General features: G+C 51.9%; 1 protein-coding gene across 1 annotated transcript in view; it reads right to left on the reverse strand.

Moving 5' to 3' along the window:
- Window positions 1-1,339: 1,339 nt before the first annotated feature.
- Window positions 1,340-24,214, reverse strand: part of LOC149331039 (uncharacterized) — a 228,505-nt gene continuing 205,630 nt past the window's right edge. Inside the window, exon 5 of the mRNA XM_089561761.1 lies at window positions 1,340-7,962. Coding sequence (XP_089417887.1) covers window positions 6,829-7,962 — 1,134 coding nt within the window. The 3' untranslated portion in view covers window positions 1,340-6,828. The remainder of the gene's footprint in view (window positions 7,963-24,214) is intronic.

Raw genomic sequence — 24,214 nt, forward strand, 5'->3', positions numbered from 1 at the left:
CAGAACAAGGGAATAAAGTAAACCAATGGCCTTCCGGCAGCAGTCGAGTGCCTAACGTTGCTTTGGTGCCGGCATCACTACAGAGCATGGATGCTTTATGGCGACACTATCGCGAGCGGCGCACGGTAAAGCAAACGCGCAGCTCTCTAGTGCAGAGGAACGCGCAACACCGCCAGCACGCCACACGGCTTTCCGAGCTTCAGGCTGGCGTGCCCGGCTGGCGAGTGTGGTATCACCACAGAGTTGCCGGCCATTTAGGCACGCGCGGAAAGTATAATTTTACTCCGCTATGCTCTCCCGACGAACTTACCTGAAGCCCCCCTCTTCAGACAGCAGCCAGGAAGTTTGCACCATCCTATGCCCCAACCTATTCGGGCCAGTGGCAAAGAAAGAAGAAGGACGGGAGGAGTTCCCAGGACGAGGCCGGTTTGATGAACTTGAAGCGGGAACGGTATGCCTCAAGTTGTAGAAGATTTCAAAGAAGGAAGCAAGTATTGATTAACGCCTACCTGCGCAGCTATGCGGCTGTACAGCCTTCCTCTGTAGGCGCATGGTTGTGCTCACCAAAATGTTAATGAGAAATTACTCCTTTCGTCGCAATAAAGTGCCTGCACATAACAGAAGGAAAAGGTGCGATTTCTGATGCATCCCAGTCAAAAAAGCCAACCAGTACAGCTAGATTGTGGTTGATGTGGACATCCTGGTAGTTAATGCCGAGGGTGTTGACAAGGGTAAGTTACAGCACCGTTAGCTAGGTGGAGCGGGACATCCTAGACTGCCGTATTGGGCACCATGTACTGCGAGGCGAGGCGGCCACGCGCTCCGAGTTTGTTCCCACATTGAGCGACCGTGTCCCTTTCGTAGCCAGCGGTCGTCGTTGTTTCTTGTACGCACATTTTTTTTTTTGTTTTCGTCGAATGCAGATTATATCCCAGGTTAAAAATGCATTAGATGCCCTTGTGCGTCTTTGGTTTTGCTTTTGGACTGATTCTGTAGCGTTTTCCAAGGCCACATTGTTCTCTAGGAAACGCTCCGCAGTGGAGCACAACTGACTAATTTCAGCCACCAGAGGTCCTTCAATGGTCCAAAACCTCAGTACGCGACCTTTTATTTGCATCTAGTCTCGATCCAAATGCACCCTCCGAGACCGCGATCTAACACGCGACTTTCAGCACAGCACCCGGATGCGTCAGAAGGTTCACTGCAGGCCCTATTCAATATTTCATTCACATACAAAGCCGGTGAAGGATACTCTCAGAGCGGCTGTAACATGATAAACGAGAGACAACAGTGCACACTGGAGCAAAGCCAAGTGAGAAAGGAAGCACGACAGCAGGCATTGAGGTGACGTTCTTTTTTAATATTCTTGTCTCGTAATCCATCTCTGTCACGCTTATGTACAAAAGAACGAAGGGAAATTTGAAATAGCTCGAAACAAGAGTTAAGTTGAGGTACCAAAACGAGGAACAACACGGAGCGTGACATTTTTTTCTTGTTTGTCGTTTTTCATTTCTTCGTCTTCGTGGCCTTCTTCACCACCCACTCACTCGTCTCTGAAAGTGATTCACGCACCACGCTCACACGTCAGTCACTCAACACGCGCACAACAGACATCGCCATCGACCGGAGAGACACACTCTCTCCCTCAAAAGCGGAGTGAAGCAGTCGGATTCGTCCCAACCACGTGTCACACTTAATGAAAGAATATGCACAAAGAAATGCGCGGCAAATGACCAAGTCTAGGAAACACAAATGGCACATTACGCGGGGCACTTGGAGAAAAACCAAAGGCAGAGAGAACATAGAAGAACCGCGAAGGAAAAACGCAATTCCATGCTTAGAACTGGAGGAAATATGGTAAAGCGAGACCGCAATATGAATGTAATCAACTCTGAAGAGTCGTAATAAGGAAGTAATTACTCATTGGCATCCACCTGAGCGCAGCCATACGGCTACAGAGGAAAGCTATACAGCTTTCTCAGAAACTTCGTAGTTAAAGAAAAATTCGTCCTGGTCCGGGGTTCGAACCCGGGACCACCGCTTCACCGGAGCAGTCGCTCTACCAATTGAGCTAACCGGGACGGCAAGCTTATGGTAGGGCGAGAGCGAATTGATCAATAACAATTGAATGAGTAATTACTTCCTTATTACAAATCTACTCCACCTTGGGGGATTCCCCTAAAACATTTGACCAACTCTGAAGAGTCGCTTAGAAGAAAGAATGGAAGGGTTCGCCTACTTTACCATTTATTGTGAAACGTGTTCGCAAACTGTTCGGAAACATGTATGGAAACTGTTCGGCAACGTATTCAGAAACATCTTCGGAAACTGCTTTACCCACACGCTGCTGATTTGCGTAAAGCAGCGGTAAACCACACGGAACGCAAAAGGCAGCAGGTTCTAGCGTTGCCCTCTGCACTGCTACGCAGCCTGCAGTTCGCTGTACCGACGCCTTACTTGTTTGTCTTGTTTTCTATGAAAAGCTCTACACGTCATGATGCCGATGGAACGTTCAGAATTCAGCACTGAAAATAACCAAAATCGATGACCCTCAAGGCAAAAGAAACGTAGTATTCCGTAACTTCACAGTCTCCCACGTATTTCATTTGTGGATTTGTGCGCTCCCACTGACAGTAGCGAAAGTAGAAGCGGCCGTGTCACGGGACTCGACCTTGCATCTGCAAAAGTACCTAGGGTCAGACGGCGAGGCGATTATATTCCAATCGTTCCCCATAGCCCGCGGGAACTAAAATCAGTGGCGTCAGCAAACACTGCCACGTCCGATAGCAATGCACTCTTTTTTTTTTTTTTTCGCAAATAGCACACAGCTCGTGTTGTTCAGGTGAACGTAACACTAAGAAATAAAAATGGCCCGTTTCAAATTCTCTATGTTCCCTTCAAACAGGAAGAACAGCTGAAATTAAACTTCGCGAGGAAAGAATATAAGCCTCGGTTTGCACGACACAGACATCGCGGCACGAATCGTTCCTTTCCTGCAGCTGTGAAGTGCAGCAGCATCTGACACTTTGTTGCAACAAAAGCTGTGTCGAGGGGCGTCTCAAGGTGCGACGCAAAGCCAGGACGTTAGCTAAGCGATCAGGAAAGGAAATAAAACTTATGACTAGAGCCTCCGTGTCGCTGCTGCTGTGAAGTTTTTACGCCGCCAGCTATCTCGCGATTTGAGTGCCAAATGCACGTCACTGCTGCGCGATTCTTTTGCTTCCCCTTAAAAGGAATGGGGCGCCTATCTGGGCGCAGTGTTTTCACGTTTTTCCACAGAAATATGTAGGTACCAAGAATGCAAAAACAAAAACAGAAATAGAGAAACCTTATATTAAGGAAGGTGTATAGATAAGCGCGAGAACGTGCCGCTGGAGTCTCTCTCAATAAAAAAAAAAATGAGAGCACGAACTTTAACGTTACCACCCCAGGGGGTTCAGTATTGCTTAAGGATAAATTATCTGCTTTAGGCTTGAGCGAATAGTGATGTACTGGTCGCTGATAAGGGCTAAACCGGCGGGGCCCTCTTGAGCACATTATCCTTCAAAAGAACTTTAAACCCAGAATGAAGTCACCTCACCTGAACAGAATATGAACTACAATTCAGGAGAAAAAAACAGCGCGACCGGATCAATTAAGGTACAAAGGCGCTAGCTTAACAGCACAAAGCTTGTGTTCTGAAGAAAAGGCTAATCGCTCACCACTTGTGGGCATCTTTCTTTGAAGAAACCATGTTCTAATCATGTCCAGTAAACACAGAACAGGGATTTTTTCTTGTTTTTAAGAATTAGAGATCATGCACAAGGTATTAAAAAGCCACAAGAGCTCTGCTTGGCGCTTGTCAAGCATTTCGGTGACCTCGTATCCCGATGTTTGTAAACTGTTAGCGAGGCTGTCCTCTCGCAGACTGCAGCGGACAGACTGGCAATGGCACGCACTGAGATCACACGACCACGTTACCTTACAGTTCATCTTCAGCGGCGCTTGGTATCCCCAATAAATAAAACGCAACCTATCTCCACCGTTCCACCAAAGCAGAAGGCCGCGGGCCCCTGGAACAGAACTGCGATTTTTAGTACGCAGTGTTAAAATTCACTACCTTTGCGACCACAAAACCACAAGACACGAGCAGTTTCAGATACTCTAAACAAACACAAGAAAACGACGCGAATGCAAATTAAGCGGCGACACGTGCATCCTGGAATTTAAATACATGCCCCACTCACGCTCTGCGACACACACACACGACCCAACTCGCCTCGCCCTGAACAACCAAACAGCGCGACCACGGCTTCGGCGAACAGTTTGGTGATCACTCACACCCAATCACTCTTGAGCACTACAGGATTGCAAAGTTTTCTGCTTCAAACCGCACTGGCTTTCCGTTTTTATTTTTTATTTTTTATTTTTTTTTTTTGCCTAATACCACAACTGATAGCCTGAACTTGGGTACGAGACATTCTGGGACGACACATTCCGTCCACAAGTCGAAAAGCAGGATGTCGTTGTGTATTTTGCGTGAATGACAAGGCATGCCGTGACAATGAATAGATGTGAAATCTCGATATCGATGCTCTATATGCCCACAAGCAATTTCGAATTGGAACCAACCACCCTGGCAAAAGGGGAGCCATTGGATCCACGTTTCCGCTTTTCATTTTGCGATATTTTCCCCCCTTTTGTCTCTTTAAGACTTTATTCTGGCGCTCGTGGAACAAATAAAAAGCAGTCGTTTTCCTCGATTTTAGCAACATCAGCAGATGGTTAGAGTTAACTGGACCTAACGTGACTTGGCGGAAACACGCAGGATATGCGCCCAGACAGCCGTCCTTAGTGGAGCGCTGAAAGCCATTGTCTCGAACAAGCAACGGTTTGCCGACGGTATCACAAGGGTTGGCTCTCTCTCTAAGGTACTTCGCCAGAGAAACAGGGGAAAGAAATGCGGCGAGAAGCAATTAAGCGTCACGGGCGCGCGCCCAGACCTCGTTATAGCATCCAGAACACAGTGCCGGATCGGCGCCTGAGACAAACTGCGCTTAACCCATTTCGATCGCGTCCTCCCCGGTTCCTTGGGGTCGTTAACGCGCATCTTGCATACTAAACAGGCGGTAGGTCATTCCCCGCCCCGTTGTGTACTGGGATAGAAACATTAACGCGGCGGCGCTTGCTGCGGAGTGCCGAGGGGCACACCAACGCTGATTAATTTGGAAGTGGCTGCTGCTTGTGGCTCCCTCTGCCGGCCTGGCCGGAACGACTGCGGGAGTGCTGGCGGGAAACTATCACAGAGTCCTGTTCCAGGCCCCGTTCATTAGCCAGCCCCGATCGTTGATGGAAGGAACTGGCAAGCTCACGGGAGGCATCTACAACAGCCCGCGGAACGCATATGCGGCCAATAAAAATATTTCACACACACACAGACGATGTGTCTTACGTTTTTGTTTGAGCTGTTGACCTCTAGCGCCGACAGGTCCGGGTGAACTATCGTAAATGAGAGAAGATCTTAACAAAGAGCTGGATGCTTGGCCCAGGGCTGGATGCGAGCACGGAGAAAAGGAGAGCTTCAAGCCTAGGCCTTGGCTGAAGTGAACAATTCCCAAATAATACACTCAGCATGGGCTGACAATTGGGACTGCTGAAGTGCCGGCCTCGCGTGCGAATAAGCAGCGACCCAGCGCCCGTTCACAAAACAGCCTGAGAAACGATAAGGTAGAGCGTTGATGTGCTCCGATCAATGGTCGACAGAGCGCACCCGTTCAGTGGACGTTGTGTGTACGAGCTCTGAAGCAGCATGTTTCGAATGAAATCAGCATTACGACAGACACCTCTAGACCGCGGTGAGCCCCCATTGTGAATGTTCCCTGCGGTGCAACACAACCGTATACAAGCACACTCATTCGCTGCATAGTTCTGTAAGATATTAAATTATCTGAATACGTTACTACCACTAGTATACGCCGAGGAGCGACGCTTTGTCGCGACTGAGCGACAAATGTTGCACCTACAGCTCGTCCTAAGACTGCGCGGCTAAAGGTCGCGCGCCTCCGCGAGGATTCGAAACTTCCAGAAGGTCGGAGGTTGAGGAGAAACAGACCGATGACAGGCGGGGAGAAGCTGCCGCCCCCTCACAACGGCGGGGCCGTTTCCCGAGAACCAGTTTCAACAGAGAAATGAAGAATAAACGTAGCACTGGCTGCGCGGCAGGCGTATTGCGTACGGCCTGTCCATCGCGCGCAGGGCGATTATTGCGAAGAGTTAGCCGCTCTCTCGGTGTACGAGGCATGTACATCTTCCGTCGGCTAAAAGAGCACGCTCAGGACACAGCGAGGGCTATGAAACACGCACCCACAGGCTAGAAGAATACCCGCGACCGCGGTGTTGAGATGCGAAGGCAGATGGACACAGAAGTAAATCGAAAGACGACTCTTGTTCCGAGAAACAGTTCGACGACTAGGGTACCGCTTTCGATGCTTCGAGGACTGTGGACTTGTTCGGGACGATCGTGCCTCGATCGACAACAGAGGTGACAGAACGGCGTTTCCCGCTACTGCAGGGAGGCACGCTATAAAAGAAAAAAAAAAGCGACACTCCCTTGTTCTCCCCACAGTAAAAACCTCCCCTTTGCTTTCTCTGCAAAAAAGAAAAGGAACACGCAACAATGGTCGCTCGAACAGGCGAAAAATCGTCCCTCCCGACGCTAAGAAAGAACCACTGCGAGAGTCTCGGGGAAAGGAGTTCCTTGTGCTCGCCTACACATCTACACTTGCACAGCGCGCACGAGCGACGAGAAGGTGTCACAGCACAGCCCAGCGCATGGCACTAGCGCGCAGATCACGTGCACAGGGTCCGGCCGCTCTGGTCGGTGGGAAACACGGGCCGAATGTCACCGTACGATGGCACCATGGCCGCCTCCTTGCCGCCCGCCACTGTCCGACCCGTCGCACCTTGCTTGGCCACGGGTGCCCTGACGCCGCCGCCGCCGATAGTGTAGGGCCCCGTGGCCGACACGTCATCGTCGTCGATAGACGCGTAGATGTTCTCCGCGTCGCCCGCGTCCTCCTGGACGGCACTGCCACACGGCTGCAGGAGGAACGTCGAGAAGGGGGCAACGTTATGCGGCACGGTGGCAGCCGACGGCGGGTACTGGCAGTCGGGGCCCATCATGAAAGCGGCCTGCGACGACGGCATGCCGAAGCCCGAGCTGAAGACGGGGTTCCCGGGGGCCGGCTCCGGCGGGGGCGGCGAGCTGTCCTGGTGCATCAGGTCCACCGAGCTGTACGCCCCCGCCGTCGGGTCGGAGGGCGCCGCCAGATTCCTCTGGTCGAACGCGAGCGCCGACTTGCTCAGGTAGTAGTTGTGCTTGGCTTGCAGGCCGCTGGCGTTGTTCCGGTTGCGCTCCAGCGAGTGGCTGTGCTTGGCGCCCTTCTTCGTCCTCCGGCTGGGCCTCGGCTCGGCGTCCGGCGGGCACAGGTCGCCCCCGGTGGAGCCCTGCAGGCTGCTGCTGCCCGACTCGGGCGGCCGCGGGTACTCGCCCAGGCTGAGCTCGTCCTCGGCGAACTCGTCCTCGCTGCCCAGGCTCCTCGCTTCGTCCTCTTCGCTGTCCTCGCTGTCGTGGTGTCGGTAGCCTGCTCTCCTGGGCTTGGGCCGACCGGACACCTCCTCGTAGATGGGGTTGAACTGCTCGCTGTTGCCGCCCCCGCCGCCCCGGTGCGAGCGGCGCGACGGCGCCGTGCGGCTGCTGGAAGCCTTGTGGTGGTGGTGCGGCCGCTGTGACGTGCCCGGCGCCGACCGACGGCCGCTGCTCGCCGCCCCGCTCGCGTGGTGCATGGTGGCGCTCCCGCCCTGCGGCGTGCGGCTCTGCTGCGAGTCCTGGGGCCGCAGGCTGGCCGGCCGGAAGGTGTAGTTGGTCTGCGTCAGCGGGGCGAGGTGCGGGGCGCCGTAGCTGCCATACTTTACGTCCAGCAACTGCGAGAGGAAGAACAGAAAAGACAGTTTCAGCACAGGCGGACAGCCTAGTGGCCAGTACGGTAACGCTCTGCCATTGCCACCGTAGCACTGCTTGTGTAGTAGCCGCATCAAACGTAAGGTCGTAGCTACCACAGTAGACATGTTTACCGCAGGAAGGCTCTCAACCTACCTCCCTTTGGCATGCGTCACTCATTTGGCACTTTGTGATGCTGTGATGCCACGGAACATGTTTCACGAAAAAGTGTATTCTGCTGTCGAGAACGTGTTTGACAGGCAAGAAGGCGTAAATCTTTCAAAAATAAGATCAAAAGCGAAGAAGTTGTGTAAGCGCTTTGTATGTCTTTCCTTTTCTGTCCTCCTTGTCCTTTTGAGCGATTTCACTGTCAAGATGGAAAACCAACTCGCCCATTCAATTCCATTATTCAAAGAAAAAGCGCTAAGCTTGTTACGAAATTTCTTGGAAAAAACAGCGCTAAACGAAAGGACAACGAAAAAGAGTACAACAGGACCGGCGCTGTTTTTTCGTTGTCCTTTCGTTTAGCGCTGTTTTTTCCAAGAAACATGTACCAACTAGCTCAACTCTCCGTTTTATTGTTACGAAATGAGGACGTCCTTCTCGTAACCTCCAGCGCTTCGTAATTAAACAAGCGCGGTCTTCCTGTACAAGTGAGCAATAAACTAACATCCGTTCTTCCTAGCTATTCGTACGCATGTTCACGCTCGGACGGGGCGCGAACCTCACCGATGACATGAGCCCAAAAGTATGCTCTCAACGACTAACGCGTGAAGATGTCAGATGCACATTTATGGTGTGATATTCACTGACCCATAGCCTGCGATAAATGTAATACAGCCAGGCGAACAAAGTGTTCCGCATAATGCCCGAGTCTTGTGGAAATTTCTTTACGCGACGTTCACACCAGGCTGCCGTTACGAAGTAAAAAGGCGAAATCAACCTTCGGCAACGCTGTTATCGGCTGCTTAACAACATGGTCTTAGGTAGGTGCTGGACGCCACTTTAGACAATGGGAAGAAGGCATCGGATCCTCCGACCAAGTCTCGGGCCACTTGGAGGCGCCGAGTTGAGCAAACCGTCACTGACGGCTGCGTAACAAGGAGCTCGACTTCGTCGCTTCCAGGGCTGTGGTCCCGAGTGCGCGGGCAAGAAAAAAACGCCCGGCTTTATAGCGATGCTCTGGCAATCGAAGTCCGTTGGCGGGTTGATTACGGGTGAGGGAGGCTACACTATTACGCAGGACGATCCCAAACTCCACGTGCTAGGTCGCATGCCCCGCTTCAGCAATGGCAAGCGCCTAAAGGCTCAAAGAAACGCTTTCCCGAGGAAATAGGGAGTGACACGAATGCACACTGCAGGGGATTTAAAAACAAACGGCAGAACGATACTCCACACTGAAAGGAGGCGGTAGATCAAAATCGCTGCCAACAGCTGAGTAACAAAGAAAAGTAGCAACATCAATCCCGCCTGAAAGAAGAAAATGCCACTGCGAGATCGTAATAGGTTTTTCGCTCCAAGCCCTGGGGGTCATACTGGAGAGTAGAAGCTTGTTAACGGGGAGCAGAAAAAGAAGAGAGCAAGGAAAGCGACGCGTCAAGAATAAACAGCGCGGGAAAAACGCCGGGGCAGAAAGAAAGCCACCGCGGCGAAAACTTTGAAGGCCCGCGGGGCGAGCCGGCTCAGGCAGCCAGTTTATCGGGCCGACGCGCAGTTGCATTTTATTGCGGAGGAGACGGGCGGACAGCGAGGGCTGCCGGCGGCGGACGGGAGGCCACTCGGCGCTTCTGCCTCGAAGGAAAATGGACGCCGGCCAATCGCCGATAAGTGAAGCGGGAGGAGTGGGACGACACTGGCCGGGATCCTGGAGCGGAACGCCAGGAGGGAAAGTTGAAAGAAGGAAAAAGCGTCGCCAAACTACAGAGGATGCTGAAGGAGCGCAAGTGGAAACGTGAAAGGAAAAGCGGCTTCAATTTTCGGGCGCTACATCACTGGACATCCGAGCTAAAGATACAAAAATGAAAAACGAACAAAAAATGCAGTGGCGTTCTTCGGCTTTCGCAAATACGATTGAGACCTCGGAGGGGCAAATGATGAAGTGTATAGTGTGTTGGCTACCCCGTAAGCGCTTTTCACTGCGTGTTACGCATGTCTTCAATTCATAAAAGGAGTCATCTCTCTGCCTTCAGCTGCTCACACATCATGACACGCGTAGCACCCGCCCCGTAATCAAGAAAACGCCACGAAAGAAAAAAAAATGTGGTAGGGTCTTAACGCAGTTAAATCTAGTAGAAGTGCGAAAGCATGTGTTTATCATGGTATCGAAACGATTTGAGCAAGTCTCTGAATCGCGCCGCCAACGCACCGCTTCGGAGTCTCGTAATACGCGAAGCCAGCCGCACGGGACGGAGGAGGCCCAAGAGGCGCACGCCCAGTCCTGGTGGCACATGCTGAGCGAGGCGACAACGCCGCGTGAGCTGCCGTCGTTGCGTAATGCGCGCGCTGGCGACACATGGTGTGCCTGGATGGCCGCGCGGCGCTGGCCATTGAGGCACCCTAGCGACACAGCTATGTGCCGTGGCACCACCTACCAGCCAAGCCAGTAACGAGGGTCGCCTTCATGGTCAAGCTTCACGCAAGTTTCTTGGCTTGACTCCGTGAAGGAGTGCTTCCGCACTGAAACTGGCAAAGTCGCGGAAATTTCAACACGGAATTGCTTCGAGGGCTGCACCGCAGATCGGGAAAGATTTTGAGCTTGCTACGCGAAGGTTCGGTCGGCGACAACTTCCGAGTGAAAGGCTGCGGCGAAAGCGGAGCCAACGTCATGCACAGGCCGCAACGACGTGTCTTAAAGCGGCCCAGAAACACTATCTTAGTTGACTATTTTGCCTGCTGAACGCGTACAGTAAATTACAATGGTGCTATTAGCGTCGGTAATAGCGCGTATATTCCGTTTTTTAATATTTTAATGTCCTCCCAAAAACAAATTCATGGCTCTGATGGCGTCCCCACACAGTGGCGGGTTTTAGCAGCGGATATGACATCACCTGGCGCGAGCTAGATGATTTTACGAACAGTGAATATACTGCAAATTGTGTGAATAAATAGAGTAACATTTTGTCACCTGTCTGCGTTTTATATTAGGTCAACAAAAACAACTTGTTTGTCTTAGATAAAAGCCCTGCAAAGCAAGTAAAATAAAAATACACCACCAGGGGCTCTGGCATGGAAATGACGCTGCCAGGCTCAGCAAGAACGAGTTACAGAGAGCAGGCAACAGTGGAGTGCAAACTTCCGCGACGTGCTCTGGCAGGCTGTTTTGATTGGTTGCGCCAGGTGCCGTCATTGGGAGAGCGAAATACGAGTGGGAAGCCCCGCCAAAATCGAGTTGAGGGCAGAGTTTTGTTTGCTTGTATTTTGAAATTTCTTCATTGAATAACTCCCGTTCCTGTGCATCGATTCCTGTAATTCCTTTTAAGTCAGCATCTGTGTGACATAAAAAAATCCACCTGAAGTAAAGCCGGTATCCCCCCAAGCAGTGTTTCGCAACCCCTTTAAGTACAGTTAAAACACACTACAAGAAAAAAAAAAACAGCGGCTTATCAGCTCTTAAACTGTCCCGATCAGGCTTAATCGACGAGCTATGATTTATATTAAGAAAATGCCAAAATCGAAAAGCGTTACGGATTCTTTGTGACAGCCCGACTGACACCAAGCCTAGCTGAGAAGTAGCGGCCATACCCTACTCTTACTCCGAGCACCAGGTCTACAGTGCTTATGCCACTAGCCGCTTGGGACACAAAATTACTGGTAAGCTTGGGACGCCAAAAATTATTCTTTTGAACGCGCTTCTGTCCGCGCAACCCTTCAGGCTTCACGAGATCAGTCGAGAGTTTCACACACAATTCCGCAGAAATGCGATAGTGCGGTCTTTCAATGTCTTACATTTTTCGCTAGGCTATGCGCAAAAATACATTTCTCAACATAACCGCACATCATAACACCTGTGAAATGGTAATTCTCAACCCTCGCATAACCTTCGTGTGTTTCGGCACGCCGACTGATTTCACTTCTTTGGACAGAGCAAATTTGCAGTTTCTCGTTCTCTTCTGTATGCGTGCGTGCGTGCGTGCGTGCGTTCGTGCGTGCGTGGACAGAAGTTGGGACGCTGCGCCAGGCACCCAAACGACAACGCAAGTGTCTCGCATTCCGTAGACAAGTACGCGGTCCGGTGCTCGGCGGTGGAATGTTTTGATCAGCGAATCTCCGATGTCGTCGGCGAGAAGAGGAGCCAAGCCAAATCAGGTCAGCAGGCCAGCCGCGCCGTCCAAGACGAGGGGGAGAAAAGGGTGCAAACAGCATTTCCGCCCCCCCCCCCCCCCCCAAGTCTAGCGCAATCTGTCAGCCAATCCGAGCGCCGCCGGCCGAAGAAGAAGAAGAGGGAGGAAGTGTCTCGGCGAGCAGCCACCGCCGCCTCCGCGGCAACTCTGAATAATGGCCATCGATCCGCTCGACGGAAGCCGCCGGAGACAATGAACTCGGATCGATGCGCCCTCTAATGGGTCCCGCCAGGCCAGCAGCACTACAGGGCATGCCACCACGCTCGGACGCGGTGGCCGCTCGTTCAGACGGGATTGCGGACAGCGCACGGACGAGAGCTCACCCGAGAGCTCGGCGGGCGAGGAATTTCACCGCCTCCGCGGGAAACAATTACTCCTGCATTTTGGGCGCCACGCACGGAAAGTGCCGGCAGCTGCGCACCACCCTAAGCTGCAGAGCCCCACTAAACACTGCCACTAATACTACTACTCCCAACGGTGGCAGCGCCAGTGTGCAGAAGTTGTCAGCAGTGTTCCTACTGTGCAGCGCATTTAATGAATTTCGTCCGATAAAAAAAAAAAATGGCAGTGGCTTAGCTCTGGTTAAGCCTGGATACACAAGCGAAAAGCTGCAGTTATGCTTTGTTTGACGTCATGGCTGTCGCAGTTCGCGCACAGTGCACTGGGAGCACCACAATAACGGTGTAGGCAAGCGCGTTATATAGCCCTCCTTCCGCATGCGTAGTAACTGTGGAAACACGCGGTTGCAAGTAGTGTCGTACGAGGAAGCCGAGTGCGCGCCGATGCACACTCGGTAAACACGCGCAGAGCGCGCGAACGACGGTGAAGGCCGACCAGCGGAGCCACGCTCGGCGGCGGCTCCGCCGACCACCTGCGCCTCTCCAGTGACGTCACGTGACGAACTCGCGCATGCGCCGCTGTGGCTAAAATTGATCACGGCGCACGCCAGACTCGGTGTTGACTAGCCTAGTGAAGCTTTTCGCTTCAAAAAATAGAAACTGGGTTTAACAGCGCGGTTGTAATACGCTCGTCCTCTGGGTTGAGAGCCGGTGTTGTGGGCCTAACCGCCAGAGCGAGCGCAGGAGGGTGATCACCATTTGTTACCGGTTAGGGAGATTACCGTGGTTACGCAACATGCAGGGTGATTTACAGGGCGGGTTGGCAAGAACTGGGAGTATGTGGCACGCTACGCACGCGACGGTCGCTGCAGAACGCGCCACATGGAGAGAGGCTCGGCGGCGGCGCTCACTACGGGTGCAGAATTGAAGAGGAGCGCTAGTTCAAGAACGAGCATGTGTGGAAAATAAAGTAATTTTCTATAATTGTGCATATATGTACGTCTCAGTTACCTCAATATATCGCAAGATCAAAATACTTCAACACCTGCGCTGAAAATTCGCATTGCCAGGTGTCGTGACCATAAAGTGAGTTTTTATGGTTTTGGCTGAGACGAAAAGGACCCCTCCCCCCGTACTTCGCGTAAACCCACCAATGGCGAGCCGCCTCAGAAGCGCAGTGCCAATGACAGGGGAAATAAATTCCGTGGCAACAAAAACGCATAGCTAGGTTCCAAACAGTTCTTCAGAGACGTCACGCATGACGGTTATTTCAACGACTTCAAAATAAAAAGTTTTCAACCAGAGTAAGAAGCACCAACAGCCAAGATGCGTCATGCGGACGGTCAACAGTGGATTAAAATAGCTCAGCTAACTTTTTTATCACGACAGGGTAACTTCTGGGTAACTTCTTGTCTTAGTCAGAAGGATTTTACGCACCTGACTATATGCAAAGTAATCCAGCACTCTAGTTTCGCATTTTGGCTGCCTCGCGGGAAACACTGCTGGCATATCAGACTTCAGTGTTAACATTTCTATTGTGCGCGCACGCGTAGGCTTGTGCCTGCGCGAGTGTGCGAGAAAGAGAGAGAGAGAATACACGGGACGCTTGCTCTCCGGCCCAACGTTCGCAGAAAGGCGCCTTTCTGGCTGATACAGCTTAACCGCCTGTCACATTATTTTCCTCCAGACACCACCCAGCCCTCACTGCTCTTGTGCGCGCTGTAAAAGTGATGCAGTAATCAACGCAGTTTTCTGAGTCAGGTTTGCTGCTTTTTGTTTCCCCTTTCTTCCGCTGGAGGTGAAGGAGAGGTGGGGGGCACAACCATTTCGAGATCACGGTTCGTTGCGCCCAGCAAACGTTGCGCCGATGCAGCTAGGCGCAGAAAGACCAAACGCAACAGCGAGAAGGCAAGAAAGAGAAAAGAAGAAGGGGCGACAGGCAGGCGGGCGTCGAGAGAAACCAGATTCTCCGGGACAAGACGGGAGCGAAAAGGGAACGAGGGAAAAAACGGGGCGGGGGGGGGGGGGGGGGGGGGGCTCGAGCGCGCGCGCGAGTTTCACGCGCCCCGGGGCTGCGAACTTCCGCGCGGCCGGACAGAACCGGGAAAACAAACAGCCGGCTGCTGCTGCTCTCCAGGTCGCTGTTAGGCCTAGGGTGCAGGCGAAAGCACTGACGCTGCCACGTCATCAGCGTCGCTCTCCGGGCCGTCAAATAGGGAACGACGACAAACAGCGGTGCTGAACGCCGCTCGGGTCGCCCCCTCCCCCCCCCCCCCCCCTCCCTGCCTCCTCTTCCCGACTCCGCGCTCTTCCCAAGCAGCAAGCTGCATTCAGGCCCGGTTCGGGAATGAGGGTAAGAAAAAGGGAAACCGGGACGCTTCCGAACCACCCGGCCAAACCCGCTCTTGTTTCTCGGGAGATGGGTTGAGCAAACCATACAGAGCCGGGAAAAACGGGAACGCGAAATGCAAGCGCGGCGAGAAATAAGCACCACCATGCACTTATTATGGTCATAGCGACTGTAGTGACGTGGCGCCAGTGACACCAGCAATCACACCCCCAACAGCTAACATTAGTCCTAATACAGCGATAACTGTACCCGCTACACCAACTACACTATAGCGGCAACTGCATCAGCCGCAGTGGTCGTCGAAGTTGCCCACACGATATAGCAAACGGCAGTATACGGCTGAAAAAAAAAGCAAACAAAGTTTGAGACGAAGTGACATTACGGCTACTTGGACCGCATGATTGCTTACTTCAAGCACTTTTTGTTTGCCCTGTTTTCTTTTTTGCGCCACACTTCGGACACCAGCACTCGACGAAGAACAAAGTAAAGAAGCAAAACAGCAGAGGCAAAGTTATTTCGTTAGCTATTTGCTTGCCCATCAATGTGCACAGTGTACGCGTTTTGTGCATTTTCTGCGCCCTTTTTGAATAAAGTCGCTCCAAGTGAAGCTACAGAAAACTGAGGCCAGAATTTCCCTCTCTGCATTCGTATTGAACAGCTTATTTCCCCGTTGTGAGTGAGTGAGTGAGTGAGTGAGTGAGTGAGTGAGTGAGTGAGTGAGTGAGTGAGTGAGTGAGTGAGTGAGTGAGTGAGTGAGTGAGTGAGTGAGTGAGTGAGTGAGTGAGTGAGTGAGTGAGTGAGTGAGTGAGTGAGTGAGTGAGTGAGTGAGTGAGTGAGTGAGTGAGTGAGTGAGTGAGTGAACGTTGACTTAAGAGGATGGTGGCTGGAGCGCATGTGGGTGAGCCCTCAGTCCAGGGCTCCGGAGGCTTCTGCCGACCTTCTCGCCCTGAACTGAGACAACTCGCCCGAAGGCACAATTTCCATTTGCGCCGTGGCGGCGGCTTTCGGCTCCCGCCAAGGTCGATAAAGTCGCCTCACTCTCCTCTTTTCTCCATTTTCAGAACCCGCGAATTAATTTTATTTCATTCTTGCTAAGGTGCGTGCATGCGTGCGTGCGCGCGCGTGTGTGTGTGTGTGTGTGTGTGTGTGTGTGTGTGTGTGTGTGTGTGTGTGTGTGTGTGTGTGTGCGTGTGCGTGTGCGTGTGTGTGTGTGTGTGTGTGTGTATATAACAGCGCGCATCGCCTGCCACGTCCCCACCTCCTCAATCACTCCCGGCACTCTTATTCCCCCTTCCACTTGTTTCGTTTGTTTATCTTCAGTCTTAGAATGAAAAACGGCGAGGTCTGCCCGAATCACCTACTTCGTTCTGGAAGAGCGGTTGGACTAACAGAGCAAGTAAAAAAAAAAGAACCAACCCCGCTGAAGAGAAAAACCTCAAATGAAACAAAGCGAACAGAGTTAGCAATAAGCCTATACATGTGTCAGAAGTGGCGCGATGTTAATCTTTATTTTCCAATTTCCGTTTCCTGCAATTCCCCCTCGTTATGGCAACATTTTTTACCACCCTGGACCATACCGCATCCACATGGTCACCCCTGCAGACTCTTCTGCGCCGCAGAAAGCCCGCATCTTCCCCGAGCAACGCTCCCAGCAGCAGTGCGACAGGGCGGAAACTCTCCTCCACGCTCAACTCTTCAATCTTCACTGGGCTGTGAACTCCTAATTAGCTTACTCGAGATCGCGCAATTTCGCCGCGTCTCCCCCGAGGCTTGAGGGGGGCTTCTGTGAGTGCGTCGTTCTTCCCCCCGACTTTGTCGCTCTCCTCTTCACTGATCCGTTGCCTCCACGTCACTAACACACAAATTCGCAAGAAACTCACGAAGGGATAGCATGCGACAACATAAGAAAAGATGTATGCGGCGAAGTGACAAAGATGACACAAAAATGGAAGAGAAGCGGAGCCTTTAAGGGACAACAGATGGGCTGGAATGGCCCAGGGGGCACAATTTGGCCTAAACACGGGGGACCCGCTTCGCGAAAGGATTTGCGAAAGCCGCCTCCGCAGAGAAGGGAGGAAAAGAAACGCAGCGGAGAACAGCGCGATATAAAGAGGACGCCGCCTGGACACTCGAGCGGGCCCGGAATTGTGCGCAGCAGTCTGCTCAGCGCCACACAATGACGGTGTACAACTCCGACGCCTTCCGCGAATCGCAGGCAACCCGGTTTCCAGGGACACCCGCAAATGAACGCGCTGACGGATCGCCAAGCCCCACGTCGGCCACATACTAGTGCCACTGTTTTCTACTCAACCAACGATTGATATAGGCAACCCACAAAGGGGAGACATCCGTGCAACCTGAATACACGGCCGAAAGGATGTGGACGGGCTACTCGCCAGCGTCGAAGGTCATACTCGGCTTCGAGGCAGCTGCAGGCAACCAGTCCCGTTGGCATGTCGCCCCTGGCGGTTGGCATCACAGGCAACGAACACGGCAAAAACGAGCGCGCGCGCTCCCTAATGACTGTTCTTCCCGGGCGGGGCCTCAAGAAAGGCGCAAAAGGGTGTCGGGGAAACAAGCCGGCAACTGGCGAGCTGGAGAATCCGGCCCACTTGCCTTTCTATGCGGACCAGCGGGAGCAGCTCAGCGGCGGCCGTAATCAGCTTACACGAGCAGAGGAACAGTGCGCGCACAAAAACAAAGATACGCCCCGGCAGAAAACATGCGCGCGCGCCCTCCCCTCATTAGTAGAGCTACGGGACTCGCACAGCCAGCTTCTGGTCCGTCCGGCCCCCGGAATCTTCTTTCGCCGCCGAGTCATCATCATCGCACAGGACGCGCCACAACAGCTCGGCAGGAGGAAAGACCACGCGAGATGCAGAGGCGAGCAGCTTTGCTGCCGTTCTCAGCGCGGACGACCAAAGGAGCCGAGGAAAAGGATTACGCTCTGCTGGCGGGTGGGGGCGGCTGATTAGGGCGCACTCGCCGAGGAGGGCAGCTTTGGAGCCAGGGCGGCGTTCAGCAGACCTCGCTACACCTACGCGCTGCGGTTTTAGCCCCTCCCACACCGCGGTGTCGGCAGAATGAAGCGGTATAGGGAAGCGAGCGAAGCAGCAGACTGCAAGCCAGACACGAAAGGATTTAGATGATGCACGAATTTCGGATCAGCAAGCAACGTCATCTTCCCCTCAGTGTTCTCTTCGCGAATACGACGATTAAAGGGCGCATGTGAACGGACTGCCAGACAACCAGACGTTCTAAAACAGCGGACTTGGCAGAGGACGTTTCGATGGCGTGCAAAAAAGAAAATAAGTAAGCGCTGTTGTAGTCGGGTCAAAAAGATTAAAGACAGCTTCAATTATTAATTGATTTATCTATGCATTAATTTAACTATTTATTCAATCAGGTACCTATCGCGCAGGGGTGGCCAACTTGCGGTTGTACGCGGCTCCAAGTGCTGCTCACTACTCTGGCAATCTTTACCCCCCCCCCCCCCCCTCCCCCCCTCCCGTCTCCCATTTCTGCCTCTAAAGATAGCTCCCCTATGTTCTGAAAGAGAAGCGGACGCAGGCAGCTGTTGCTGGTTGGCGCCATCCTGCTCAGAATCCGCGGAATAATGCGTGCAAGAAATTAAAAAAATATTCAATCTGGCCCCTCTTTCATACTACGGCTCTTCACTAAAAAGATTTTTTTTATCACTCTTTGTATTTGCCTTCTGGCTGCTCCTGCTATAGCGCCTTTCAGGGCATTATAGTATGGTGGGAGAAGGTACGAACAGTAGGTATCGAAACATGCATAGCATAAGCTAAGCATAGCTTGCTCTGCACGTGAACAACAAAACGGCCACAACAACGGGAAAAGATAAGCCCGATCCGGCAGTTTTTGCTTTCAGCGCCACGACGACGACGCAACAGACGGACAGAAACAACCCTTGCTCAAAAAAAGCAACACTACATCGAAGCACCGCGGCTTACATAAGAGAGAAAGAAGCGAACAACACAAGAAACACGCTGCGCGGGCAATCATAAATTGCTCTCTGGGGAAGGCGGCACGGACAGCGGTCGCCTTTTCCTCCGGCAGCGCTTCGACGGGCCCCCGCGTTGCGTTTCTCCTATGACCACAGTCGTTGGGGAAACCTCGAGCGCCTGTACAGAGCGAAGCGGCGGCGGAACCCTCCGGAAATAAAGGGCCTTCGTCGAGCCCGTACTCTATAATCGGGAAAAACGGGACGACGTTGCTCTGTGCCAGGCGTAGGGCAAAAGGAACAACCACTGCGGCGCAAGACAACTATCCTCTCCCTCCTCCTTTGCGCCCTTTTTCTTCCGACAACCAATTTCTCGTTGTCTCCCACCAACCCCGTCTCGGGGAAGGCGAGTGTAATGACGACAATAAAAGGGAATCAGGGACGCGGAGCCAACTCCTCGCCACGGTCTCCCCAAGCAAACACGCGGGCTTTGATGGTTTGCGGAACCTCCTCGACCCCGCTGCAAAGCCCGCTGCGTCTGGCGTGTCCTCCGCCTTTAGGCTTCGGCAAAACGCTCTCCCCTGAGTGCCAGGTGCCTTTCTTCCCTTGAAGTCTGTTCCCATAATCCCTTCAGCGTGCGGGGCCGAAAAAAAACGGAACGTATAAGAGAAAGCGAAACGCAGAGCTTTGCTCCTCTTACGATTAGTGTAAGTAAGGTCTTTGTGGCCGGGGGAAAAAGCGAAACACACACACACACACACACACACACACACACACACACACACACACACACACACACACACACACACACACACACACACACACACACGCACACACACACACGCACGCACACACACACACACACACAGGGGCGTGCTCAAGAAGCTCTGCGCCCACAACTGGTTCACAAATAATGCAGCACCGCGTTATCCGCGCAGGAGCAATCCATCGGGGAGGCCTTGCAAAACGTAAGCATATAGAGCGCGTACACCGGAAAAAAAAAAGCAGAACACAGAGAACACGCAGGAGGGAAATGCCGTCTCCATTTCCCTCCCTCAGTGCTGGCGGTCTACCTCTCTACTAGCATACAGAAGTCCTTCAGAGCGAAAACTCCACTACTAGGGTACAACTTCCAATTTCGATGTGGATGAGGCAATGACCTTCGGTGCCTCACAAGGTCAAACCGACGTGGTAGTATGGCACAAGTATGGTAGTATGACCATATGATAGTATGACTATAACCATTGGGTACCTGACCTTGACCCTATGACCATTGGGTACCTGACAGTGGAGACCATGTTAACAGAGCTTTCGTTCGTATAACTAGCGTCAAGCCACTTTGAACCCCAGCCATTTGTGTTGCCTTGTCTGCGAACGGCCCTCAATTTTTGCACAATCCATGTCCCCGGGTGCTGTTAGTGATGTCCGTTTTTTTTTTTTTCCTTTTCGTTTGGTGCGTGCGCGAACTCGCTTAGGAAACTTTTCTTTTGTTTCTTTGCTTCTCCCTCGATTTCTCGTTGTTTAGTGAACTGGATGTCAGGCGTATTTTTTTTATTCGCACGCTTCCCTCTCTTTCTCGTGGGGAGCGATGGAAGAGAGGAGATAAAAACTGACGGGAAAAAAAACAGCAGCGGCGCTCGGTCGGAGTCAACGCAGGAGGCGCGCCGACAACGACGCACCGGTGCGAACTGCGCGTTTGGGCCACACATACGTACTACACCCGTCACTGCAAATGCGAAAAGCAAGAAAGGCGAAGGGGGGGACTGCCGAAATTGAAAAATCCACGCTCCGCACACTCACCGTCACCGGGCGTCTTTCAGAGCGCGCGCGACGGCTCCCAGCTTATACGTTGTCGTTCGCCTCCCTTACTTCTCTGCCTAGTTCCCGATCAGGAATGTGGTTTGTTTTTCTGCGCCCTTTTTTTGTTGCTGAATATCAGTATTCTCGCGGCGTGTTTCATTCCTCTTCTCTCATCTCCGCCTTGCAGCACGCGATCGAGGTGGGGTCGTGGAATGAGATGGTAACAAGAACACGGGTTGCGAAAATTGAAAAGGAAGGCAGAGTGGGAGGAGGGGAGAGGTGTCGACACTCACTCACTTACCTGCAGCGCGACGCACCTGGCAAGCAGAGGCGCTACGATATTTCCAGTCCCGTCTAGTCTCTCCTATTTCTGCTCGAGCTTCATTCTTCTTCAAAATCAATTCCCAGTTCACACCACGCAGAACGATGTTTGAAGCGAGCTGTTGACAACGCCAATAAAGTTGCTCGAGAACGTACGCGGACTTCGCGTGTCGGTGACAGCCGCGGACGTCACCTTGCTACCGCTACTATACTATACACTCGCAGCAACTTGTTCTAGCAATTGAGGGGAAGCTATAGGGGACCGCAGCTTCGCAGGGGGGCGCTGCGGACGCCAGTGAAAAGCGCCCTCTCCGACCGACTCCGTATTTTTGTCCGGGCAAACCGGTCACCCCTCCCATTGAGTAGCTGCGCGAGCTACGCGCTTTCCCCTGAAAAAAAGCCAGTTCTGCACGTACTTTGCACGTGTTGGCCAGCGTGCAAATCTCTTTGTGCAGTCCCGAGCTTTTTCCCTCGTGCTTGAACGCTGGCGAGCAAAATGTACAGGGGCGCTAGAAAAAAATGCGAACAGCACGGCGCCCACGCGCTGCGCAGTCGGAATTTATCTTCAATGCGTTTTTATCTCGGTAGTAACAAAAAGACGCTAGAGTGGTACATTATTGTATCACGGATGTCTCTAGCGTATTTGTGTTGCGAGCCAAGTATAATCGTGACGAAAATAAATTCCCACAGCGGAGCGCCTAGGCACTGCGCTGTTCGCATTTCTTTCTGTCGCGGCAGTACGCTCTGAGATGTAGGTTAAAAGAAATAGTGGACAGTGAATTTTTTTTTCGCTGCGCAAATTTGAAAAATGAACTGCTAGTGGATCAGGCCCACTACGTGAAGCAGATTGTTGATGAAAAAGCCAGTACCGTAACGGCGAAATGTGTATCGCAAGCAAATGACGAGGTCATTTAAGACGTGGAATTCGATGTAAATACCATTTTTTTTTTGGCGCGGGCATCTTCGCAAAATGCTTAATTTCGTTGGGTGGCTGAGCACTTCGGTGCATGCAGGTTTGTTGGCCAAATAATAATGATTTTGTTACGTGTTTCGATGAATAATGATGGAAATAATTTTTATTTTAACTTACAATAAAGTGGCCTTAAGGCGACACGCGAGGCTGAGGAGAAAAACGAAAACACGCACGAAATGCGCCTACCAGCTGCTTGCTATATACGGCTAAGAGAAAAAATGCTCTAGTTTGTCAATTGCTACAACGGAGATAAGCGGTTCGTATATTTATTTTAATTCCGATTACAGCGCACGCGCATTCCCAAAACAATTATTTGCAGAGCCATCGCTCATATGCAAACGCTCATTCATGTGCAAGCAAACATTTTGATTATTTTTATTTTTTGAAATTTTTTACATGTAAAGCAACTTCGAAAATTGAGCCCGGCGTCACAAGTCGGAACATTGAGGCGATCACTGACCTTGCCTCACACGCGTCTGCATAATGCCGCTAGCTGCAGTCAGTCTCCAAAATAAAAAACGGTAAAAAAAATGAGTTTCGTTAGCGCGAGCTTTACTAAACACTGCATGCTTAGTGAATTACAGCAAAAACTGCGCAGAAATAATATTACGCGTGCGACATACCAAACGTGTTTAGTAACAGGAAAAAGCTTACTTCACCCTGCCCATAGCAGTTATCGAGGCCTGCCGTTTCTCGTTCTGATCCATTTCATACGCAACAATTCCGGACAAAAACATTTTTGAATAGTAAAAAATGTATGACCGCATTTTTTTTTTCATATACTGGAAGATTTGACTATAGTAATCTCCCATCGATAGGCTTGCATTTTTTTTCGTATTAACGTTTTTCCTATCGTCAACTGCTCGATACGAGCGATGAAAAATATTTAAGATTTTGCTGCATATAGAAAGGGTGGACCATTACCTTCAATATTTCCGTTACTGTACGTTACAATTTTCCAATATTAATTTTTTTTTCCCAAGAATGTAGGACATCACCAGGAAATCTGTAGATTTACACGGGCATTCCTTGGCCGTTGATGTTCAGAGAACTATTGTGACAGCCGCACACACAACCAGTTTCTCCACTCTTAGAACGTCGCGGAATTCACAGCGAGCGGCAACACCACTTTTGTGCGCCCGCGAGCAGGACGGCACGTGCTCACAATGAAAGAGAGAGTGCCAGCTGCGCGAGCAGCACGCGCGTACCAGCCGACAGGCTGCTGACTCAATGCGCTCCGCCGGCGACGTGCCCGGACAGCAACGCCAAAATGACCGGCAGGGGAGAAGTGGCGCTGGTGCAGTGGAAGCAAACTTCAGGTGCGCTTCCCTTCGTACACAGCGTAATATAGGCCCCCTCCTTGCATTTATTAGTCTTCTTTTACACCGTAGTATAGGGGACCGCAGCTTCGCAGGGGGGCGCTGCGGACGCCACTGAAAAGCGCCCTCTCCGAACGACTCCGCACTTCTGTCCGGGCAAACCGGTCTCCCTCCCATTCAGTAGATACGCGAGCAGCGCGCTTTCTCCTGAAAAAAAAAAAGCCAGTTCTGCACGCACTAGCACGTGTTGACCAGCCTGCAAATCTCTTTTTGCAGTCGCGAACTTTTTCCCTCCTGCTTGAACGCTGACGAGCTTCAGAGGATTAGCAAAATGTACAGGGGCGCTAGGAAAAAATGCGGACAGCACGGCGCCCACGCGCTGCGCAGTCGGAATTTATCTTCAACGCGTTTTTATCTCGGTAGTAACAAAAAGACGCTAGAGTGGTACATTATTGTATCACGGATGTCTCTAGCGTATTTGTGTTGCGAGCCAAGTATAAGCGTGACGAAAATAAATTCCCACAGCGGAGCGCCTAGGCACTGCGCTGTTCGCATTTCTTTCTGTCGCGGCAGTACGCTCTGAGATGTAGGTTAAAAGAAATAGTGGACAGTGAATTTTTTTTTTCGCTGCGCAAACTTGAAAAATGAACTGCTAGTGGATCAGGCCCACTACGTGAAGCAGATTGTTGATGAAAAAGCCGGTACCGTAACGGCGAAATGTGTATCGCAAGCAAATGACGAGGTCACTTAAGACGTGGAATTCGATGTAAATACCATTTTTTTTTTGGCGCGGGCATCTTCGCAAAATGCTTAACTTCGTTGGGTGGCTTA

The sequence above is a fragment of the Amblyomma mixtum genome, chromosome 9 (genome assembly GCF_055824585.1).
Source record: "Amblyomma mixtum isolate Tamu chromosome 9, ASM5582458v1, whole genome shotgun sequence".
Classification (NCBI taxonomy): Eukaryota; Metazoa; Arthropoda; class Arachnida; order Ixodida; family Ixodidae; genus Amblyomma; species Amblyomma mixtum.